Here is a 9,178-nt window from a genome sequence, read left to right as displayed (position 1 = left end):
GCCTACTACCTATTTGGGAGGCAGTTCACAAGTTCTGTTTACTGAAACAGGAAACAGCTGATTTGCCACTGGAAACAGCCTGCAGCAGCTGCGGGAAAAGTCTCTCATTTCAGGCAGCCATCCAAGGAAATAGTAAATCAAATCTTTGTTCATTTAATGACCCATTCGATTCAATTAATGAGTTTGATTTTAAAATGTTGTAATATTGAGTCTGATTCATTTGATGATTACGAGCCTAATGGGCAGGCTCTCTTAGGCTCATAACCTGGGACTACCTGTAGTTTACTTACTGGATGCTCTTCCTGATGTCTACATGGAGTTCACAGCAGACAATTACTCATTGTGCTCAGAGAAATATCTGCAGCTACCAAGGATGGAACTCATAGCCTCCTAATTGTGAGGTGAGAGCTCCACCTCTAGTCCACTGGACTGCTCAAATCTTAATAATCATAATAATTCTCTATAAATCATTCTTTGACCTAAATAAAAGCTATATGTTGCCTATTTTTCTACACTTTTCTGTCAGCCGTTTCTCATACCAGATAAGATTACATTATGTATTAAGTCCTCTTTATGAGTTGCTCTTTGTGGTTTAACTGAGGCCGGAAAACAATAATGTAGCACTTTGGCAAAAATATGCATCCCAGTAATGCAGCACTGGAGGACAGGATGGAGAAGATCTCCACAGATACCATGGCTTTGCCTTTTGTGCTCAGATAGGCTGGAAAGAAGGAGATCCACACACTGCAAAAGGCCAACATGCTGAAGGTGATGAACTTGGCTTCATTGAAGCTGTCAGGTAGTTTACGGGCAAGAAAAGCCACAATAAAGCTGGCAATGGCTAAGATACCCATGTAGCCCAAGACACAGTAGAAAAAGAAAGCTGACCCCTCATTGCACTGTAAAATCATTTCTTGGAGCTCTGAATGCATGTCCAACTCAGGGAATGGTGGAGATGTTGACAACCAAAGGATACAAATACATACTTGCAAGAGAGAACAGCAAAGTACAGTAGAAAAGGCCAATCTTTTCCCCACCCATTTCCTCATTTGAGACCCTGGTTTAGTGGCCATGAAAGCAACAACCACAGTGATGGTTTTGGCCAGTACACTAGAAATGGCCACTGAAAAAGTGATGCCAAAAGTTGGTTGTCGGAGAAGGCAGGTTACCTTGTCAGGTTGGCTGAGGAACAACAAAGAGGAGAGAAAACAGAGCAGAAGAGAGACAAGAAGGGTGTAGGTGAGGAACCTGTTGTTGGCTTTGACAATGGGAGTATCCCTGTGTTTAATAAATATTCCAAGTGCCCAAGAAGTCAAGAAGAAGAAACAAAGAGCTGCTGAAGCTAAAGCATTTCCTAAGAGTTCTTCAAAAGTTAGAAAGACTGCCTTTTTCAAGATACAGCCTTTCTTTTCTTTATTTGGATAATGATCTTCTGAACATTGAAAACAGTCATCCATATCTGAAAGAAAAGTCAAGGCATGTGGTTATACATTCCATATTTTTGAAAATAATATTCTTTATGGGTGCCAACTGTTATCCCTTTCAGGTTTTCTATTGGTTATCAGTTGGATCATGTTTCTATGGAAATGCAGTTTTTCCATCATTGTATGAGTTGGGACCAGCATAAAAGAAGTACAATGGGAAGGGCAATTATTCTATGAAATGGAGTTCTGTCTAGCATTTTCAAATTTATAAACATTTAGACCATTTAGACTTTTCCCATTTTTCCTAAACATGGAGAAGAAATCTGTGAGGACGGATATTAAAGTTTAGCTCTTATGGGCAACCTTTGACTTCAGAACAATATATTGTGATTCACAGATATAGTAATGAATATTCACCTTGAAGAACTCCCAATACTATTTGTTACACTACAGTAGTATATTACAGTTTGCTTAGTTCTATCTAATGAAAACTTGCTGGAATGTTTAACCTACCCTTTTGATCTGTAATCTTCCCTTCTGGGCAAGGAACACAGTAGTAGCAACAGAATTGTTTTCCTTCCAACCCTTTCTTCCAATAGCCAGGGTAGCAATGGTCATTACACTGAGAAAATGGAATAACCTGGTGATAAACATAAAAGATTTTGCAAAGGGAATTTTTTAAGCCGTTTGTATTGTTCTCCTTTATAATGGGGGCGGGGAGAGAAGAATATTTGAATTCTTAAAGGGTTAGTCCAGGTGTATTTATAAGGTAAAGGTTTCCCTGTCTAAATGTGTCTGACTCTAGGGCACAGTGCGCATCTCTATTTCTTGTCCGAGGGAGCTAATGTTGTCTGAAGACATTTTCCATGGTCATGTAGCCAGCATGGCTATATGCCAAAGGCCCCTGGAACACTGTACTTTCCCACCAAAGTGGTACCTATTAATCTACTCACTTTTGCATGCTTTTGAATTCCTAGATGGACAGAAGCTGAGGCAGGAATGGGAGCTCACGCTGTTGCCCTTAGGTCTCAAACCCTTCCTCTCAGCTTTCCAGGTGACAAGCTCAGTATCCACTAACCACTAAGCCATCACATATTCATACTATCCATTAAAATGTTGACATTATAAGGATGTGCAAAGAGCACATTTGGAGAATGGCAGGGTGAATAAATAGCTATAGGTGTGAATCAGAAGAAGGAAGGAAGGATGGATGGAAGGAAGGAAGGAAGGAAGAAGGGAGGAAGAAGGGAGGGGGGAGAGAGGGAGGGGGGAAGGAAGGGCAGTAGCAATAGCACTTAGACTTATATACTGTTTCATAGTGCTTTACAGCCCTCTCTAAGCAGTTTGCAGAGTCAGCATATTGCCCCTAACAATCTGGATCCTTAGTTTACAGGCCTTGGAAGGATGGAACACTGAGTCAAGCTTGAATCAGTGAGACTTGAACCGCCAAACTATTGGCAACCAGGAGTCACCAGAAGTACTCTGTGATACTGCATTCTAACCACTGTGCACCAGGGCTCTTGAAATATGTGTGATTACAAATGAAAATAAAACCTAAATATGAAAAACTGTCTTTTACATTACAATGTCATTTTGTCAGTTTGATGAATGCTTGATCGTTGACAATATTTGTACAGAATATGCCATTTTTCTTTCAAAAAAGACAAATTAGATTTCTAAAGAGACTGTGTTCACTATTGGATCATAACAGATCAAATAGTTGATTAAATGACCCACACCTGGTTAAAAGCTGGGTGCCAGATAATCAGCTCTTCATGGATGAATAATTCCTTCCTGTTGGGAATATGAGGATCCATCTTTCCAACTCTAACTCTCTGAAAGGATCTATTTGGAAAAGTGACCAAGTTGGTGATGTCAAATCCACCTGTTGCTTCCCCTTTCTCATTCAGGAAGACTCTCTCCCCAGCTGAATTGTTAAAAGAAATGCCTTGAAGAAATGAATGGAGCTACTTGAAAGAAAATGAAAGAGAGAGGGAATCATGAAAGGGTAATAATGAAAAAGTGGCCGGTATATTTAACTTTTACTGACTCTTTCTTCCCATTGCTCTAACAAACATCAAATAAGTACACTTAGAATATAGATAATCTATATTTCAGAGAAAGACACAGGTCTGTTCTATTATTAATTTAATATTACTTACAAGGAAAAAACAAACAACAGCAGTTAACAAATCAAAATCAAAACAAATTATTGACATTATACAACTTGATTTAGATATGATTTATATCCACCATTTAAACAATTAGACCAGTGTTTCCCAAACTTGACAATTTTAAGGCATGGGAGTTGAAGTCCACATGTCTTAAAGTTGTCAAGTTTGGGAAACACTGAATTAGACAATCAAATTTGGAACATATCTAAACTCATCCTGTATTGTTTGCTCTTCATTAGTACAGTGAAGACCTGACAAATTTCCTTTAGCCAGATTTTATCATCTGAGATTCAATTGTTTTGAGAGAGAGAGAGAGAGAGAGAATGAGAGAGAACTCTTTCAAACATAGAGATGTTTCAAAGGGTGGAGGCTGCAGCTGAAAAGGACTGAAGTTTGGTCCATACCTCTTGAACACTGATAGAGAGAGAGAATGCTCTCCATCCCAACTCTGAAATGTTCATGAGCCAAAGAGAAGTAGATAAGGGAACCGGCTGAGGATAATTTTGGATAAGAATAATTGTTCACCGGCTAATATAAAAAGTGAAATGTCTACATTTCAGAAATATTTTGGGGCACAGAAAAAGAAAGGCTGCCTTCAGACACAAGACAATTTAATTCTTCTTGGAACCAGGTTGGATAAATTTACAAGAGAGGCCAATTCTATGTGGAGGTGAAAAGTTTTTTATACAATGAAACTGATGCATAAATCCCAGTGATTATACCGAAATTAATAAAGACATGGTTTATGTCCATCCTCTTTTATTTTATAAAAGAGACCACTTTGATTAGAGATATTGGACTAGACAGCTATATAAGACACTGGAAAATGTTTGTGGACTTTCTACATGCTAAATATAATAACAGATGGTTAACAGAGGGATTTGAAGATTGGTGTAATATTTAACTCAACCTGTTGACTGCCTTTTCTTCTTGGAACCTACATGTTAAAGGTTAAATTTAATTGATCACTTTTTCCTCCTTTTTTGTGCACTATTTTTTTGGGGTTGTGGTGTTTAGGGTTGAATGTATATTTTTGTTTTCTTACATAATGTTTGTTTGTTTTACTGTTCTGTATTTTATTCTCTATGATAAAAGAATAAACTCATAAAAAAGAGAGACACTAGTAGCTTTGTTGCCTCAGTCTCTCTATTGATTTATGGCCACAGACCAGGACAAAAAAGCTATATTAGATGGTGGACGATTGTGGATGATAATTGAAATGCAAGATAAGTGTGGTATGGAAAGGTTACCTGCCAAGGCTGCAGATTTGGAAATTCAACTCTTTGAATCGCTCTCGGTTGGGATTTTGATCTCATTGCCTCATGCAAAGAATGTGCCACTGCATAAACAGCATTGTAGATACTGTAGCTTTGGCCAGTCATCTGGAATTCAAACAGAGGTGCAGGCAGATTCTCCAAATTCTCTTCCCCACTACATGTTTCACTGATCAATGAAGGTAAATCTGCCTTTGAAAATATACAGTTAAACAACTGTTGCCAAACCTCTTGAAGAAATCCATCTTTGTGGATTGAAGGTTTGACGACTTGAAGAAATTCTTTGAAGCCTTGAACTTCTTTTGCATGCACTGTAAAGGAAAGAGACCCATGGAACATCTGGAGATCCCAACCCCTTTGAGTTCCCGTCAGTATGAAATCAATTGGATTCATCAGGATCCAAACCTTTCTGAATAATGATCTGTCTGTATTTTCAGGATCACGTAGAAACATGACAGTTCTGAGCCATGCTATTGTGAACGATTCTCCATAGACAAGAAAAACATTTGTTTTCTGATTTACCAGTTTATCAGAAATAATTGAGACTGAATTGAACAATTCGGACAAGTCTTCTAAGTAGATATGTTGTGGAATTTTTTGTGTGAAAGCTAAACAGATCCCATTGTGGGAAAGCAATGGCTGCAGGTTTTTCAAAAAACATTCTCCCTTATTTTCAAAAGAAAAGACTCCAATCCATGTCCATCCAAAATGGAGAAGAAGTTGTATAATTCCAATGTACTGATGGTCCTCTTTTGGGACCATGCAATAAAGTGGAGATAACTTATTAATATGACAATCTTCTTGGGCAAAGGAACCATAAGTCAACTGGACAAACAAAAAAGAGAAATTCATTATTCATGAAAATGATGGGAAAAATATGAAAAAGACTGCTATTTAGAAACTTAATGAAGGTCTCTCTACATTGAACATTTCTCCAACTCTAGGTAGATTATGAAAATTCTGATGAACAAGAGAAGCAACTAAAACCCCATGATGAAATATTTTCTCATCTGAAATATAACTAGATTACAACCATACTCAGTTTCCTAATATAGAGTTCCAGTATGTTTGTCCCCTTAGACCACCTGGAAACTTTCTAACTATTTGAGCTTATGAGCTCTTCTGAGCCTGCGGAAAGGTTTCATAAGGGCTAGACTTACTGGATTATCTTCATCCCTTATTTGTAGCAGATAGAACTTATGAATGAAAGACTGTGACCATGAGATTCTGGAGGAATAGTTAATCATGTCTTCATTTACTACAATTATTATAGAGATCTCCAAAAGTACACATACTCCCAATCCTTCAACAATTTCCAGGCAAATCAGTTGAGTTTTAAATTCAGTTATTATCCGACCCCAACCTAGATATAGCAAGGGGAATTGTCACCCATTGTTGGATGGCTTGGTGGAATCTGGAACTGAGTTGAGGGCAGCAGTGAAAATGCTATGTAGCCATGAGTTGGGGATGGGCAAGAAGTGACTGAAAGGAGATTCTCCCTAAACCATGAGACATGACAGCAGTGTTCCAATATTTGAACTGCTCCTACAAAGAGGAGGAGGTAAACTATTTTCCAAAGCACCAAAAGGCAAGACGAGAAACAATGTATGGAAACTAACCAAGGAGAGAAGCAACCTAGAACTAAGGAGAAATTTCCTAACAGTGAGAACAATCAACCAATGAAACAACTTGTCTTCAGAAGTTGTGGGTGCTCCATCACTGGAGGCTTTTTATAAAAAAATCAAGCAATCATTTATCTGAAATAGTATAGGGTCTTATGCTGAAAGAGGGGGTTGGATTAGAAGACCTCCAAGGTCCCTACCAACTCCATTAACCTGTGCTCTTTGTTGGGTGTACTAGCCAGCCTTTTCTATTGTCATCTTGACATAGCTCCAGATTTCACCACATAATGGTCCAACCAGAATATCAGATGACCCTCTCAAGTAAGATAAATTTTATACTGTAATTTGAGATTTAAATTAAAATTTTCTAATCAATGATTGTAATAAAAGATTTTGATTTTCTTGATTGATCATTTTGAGCCAACCTATTGAGTTGTGGGAACAATAGTAGAAGGGAGAGCAAAGAGAGCAAAAATGAAGTCTTGCAGAAAGACATGGCAAAATACTAAATAAGCCTATAGCATCAATCCTTCAACAACAGGATTTTTTTGAAAACAATTGAGTTTTACACTAAACTACTTTTATCACACATCAACCAAATTGTAGCATGAAGAAGTGTGACGTATTGCTACATGGCAATCAAAGCACGTATATGTTTGTAATAAAATATGTTGATTTGTTTAATTAGATTACCTTGAGCCAGCCTCCAGAGTTGTGGGGAAAACAGCAGAAGGAAAGAAAAGTGAATTTAACTGAAGTTTTGCATAAAGGTGTGTAAAACAACAAGTATCTAGTATTAATTACAAAAGAATTTTCTCTCTCACTCCATCCGAAACTACCTGTGGAATTTTGTAGACATTTATACTTTCTGCCATATAAGATGATGTATCCGAACCTAATCCTCCAATGATGGCTATGAGATTTTTCCGGCTATCGCATTTGTAGTTAGGGACAAATTCCTGGGATTTGAAAAGCAGGTCCAGAGTGGTACGATAGGTCATCCTTGGATTGTGGTAACTATCATAGATGTGGAATCCAAGAGTGACGTTAGGTAAGATCTGGGAGTCCTCGTTGATCTCCTTCACAGCAAAGGCCAAGGCAAGAATGTGCTGGTAGAACTTAGTTATTACACTGCAAATAGTTTAAACACCCCCATTGAAAAAGTTAAATTGACAATTCTTTTATGGTGAAAGCATTGATATACAAGTAACAACCATTTCTATTTCTATTGTAAGTAAGATGAGAGTCTTTGTAAAACACTCAATAATTTGCATAGTGTTCAACTATATACAGGGTTTCCATGATTGGCAACAAATACATATACAACAAAGTCGTGATTTTGTTTTCTAACTATCACATTTATTTCTATCAGTTCGGCACAAAATAGAATACAGCCAGCAAGTAGCACTCATTTAATGTATGTAAGTTATATGAGGAGTGACTGTGCAGGTGATATAATTTTAATTATCTTAGGCTCATTAAATGTACTCTTGCACTATAGTTTCATACATTTCATGAGTAAGACTTTCATGCAATGAAAAGAAAATGATTTCTTTTTCCCACAATCAGATAAGATTGAAAGACAAGGAAGCAAGAGTTAGTTCATATACAAAACCTGGAATTTGTTCTCAAAGAGCTATTAGTCATGTAAGCAATTTTGGGAGATCTGCCTAAGATTAGAAAAATGATTGGGAAGAAAAAAAAATCCTTACATTGGTAAATCATAAGGTTTTAGAGAAGGATGCTCCTTAAATTCAATTTCAAAAAAGTGGTAAATTATCTGAGACACCATCCCACCGACAATGAGGTTACCAGGCTGGTACCACTCATGGGGAATAGGGAAAGCATCACTCACAGGGCAGCTCAGAATAACTATATTTTGCAGAAAGAGCATCAAAAGGAACAACATCTTAATGTAGTTGTCATAGTGAAAATATATGTGTCTTCTGTCCATAAGGAAGTAGGTATTTCAGTGGTTCATTCAATGATTAATCCAAGGTTTATACCTGACAATGCATCTGATCAGAATTTCCATCATTTTATATTTGAAGGTCCATGTGAGTGTAAATGTGTATATTGACTATCACTTGGATTGAACAGATGTTCTTGAAAGGAAGAAAGGTGGGAGGAAACTTGTAGCAATGAATCTGACAGAGCCATGATTATCCCTTTGTGCCAATCTCCCTGTAGTTCAATAATTACTTTATATCCAAATTGATACTTTAATTGTTGCTGAATTTAAATTATCTTTATGCCAAGCCCTTGATGTTTTGGACTGGCTAAAAAAATATATGGTGATTCCTGTAGGACATAATTATTTTGGTTTTGATGAGGGAATAAGTGGTTCAACTGATGGTTCAACTTTTTTTAAAAAAGTGATCAAACGCTAGTAAAAGTAATCTAAGGGACATTGGCAATTAAAAATAGCCTTAAGTGTTAAAGTTCATGTTCATTTCTTAAATGGAGCAAGGTTCCCATTTCCCATATAAAATGAATTTAATGGAGAAGAGGAAACATTTTTACATATATTAAGGACTGACAAATAAGCTAATAATTTCTTTGGAGGTTTTATCCACATATTCAGTCAAAGAATGTTGAAGAATGAAAGGATAATAACATTGATACTCATATTTGGAAAGTTGCATTAGCCGTTGCGTTGAGTTTAATAATCTACTCCATCAAAT

At 37.0% G+C, this 9,178-nt stretch overlaps 1 protein-coding gene across 1 annotated transcript; it reads right to left on the bottom strand.

Moving 5' to 3' along the window:
• Positions 1 to 560: 560 nt before the first annotated feature.
• LOC120317750 (vomeronasal type-2 receptor 26-like) lies at positions 561 to 8,286 on the bottom strand. Its single transcript, XM_039364592.1, has 5 exons — positions 8,207 to 8,286; positions 7,334 to 7,625; positions 4,849 to 5,697; positions 1,938 to 2,064; positions 561 to 1,459 (listed from the first exon to the last, which is right to left on the bottom strand). The coding sequence occupies exons 1-5, from the start codon at positions 8,284 to 8,286 to the stop codon at positions 561 to 563; spliced, it is 2,247 nt and encodes a 748-aa protein (XP_039220526.1).
• Between the last annotated feature and the right edge of the window lie 892 nt (positions 8,287 to 9,178).

The sequence above is a fragment of the Crotalus tigris genome, unplaced genomic scaffold (genome assembly GCF_016545835.1).
Source record: "Crotalus tigris isolate CLP2741 ecotype Arizona unplaced genomic scaffold, ASM1654583v1 scf7180000019817.510193, whole genome shotgun sequence".
Classification (NCBI taxonomy): domain Eukaryota; kingdom Metazoa; phylum Chordata; class Lepidosauria; order Squamata; family Viperidae; genus Crotalus; species Crotalus tigris.
Note: the sequence above shows the minus strand (reverse complement) of the source record. Positions and strands in the feature narration are given on the sequence as shown.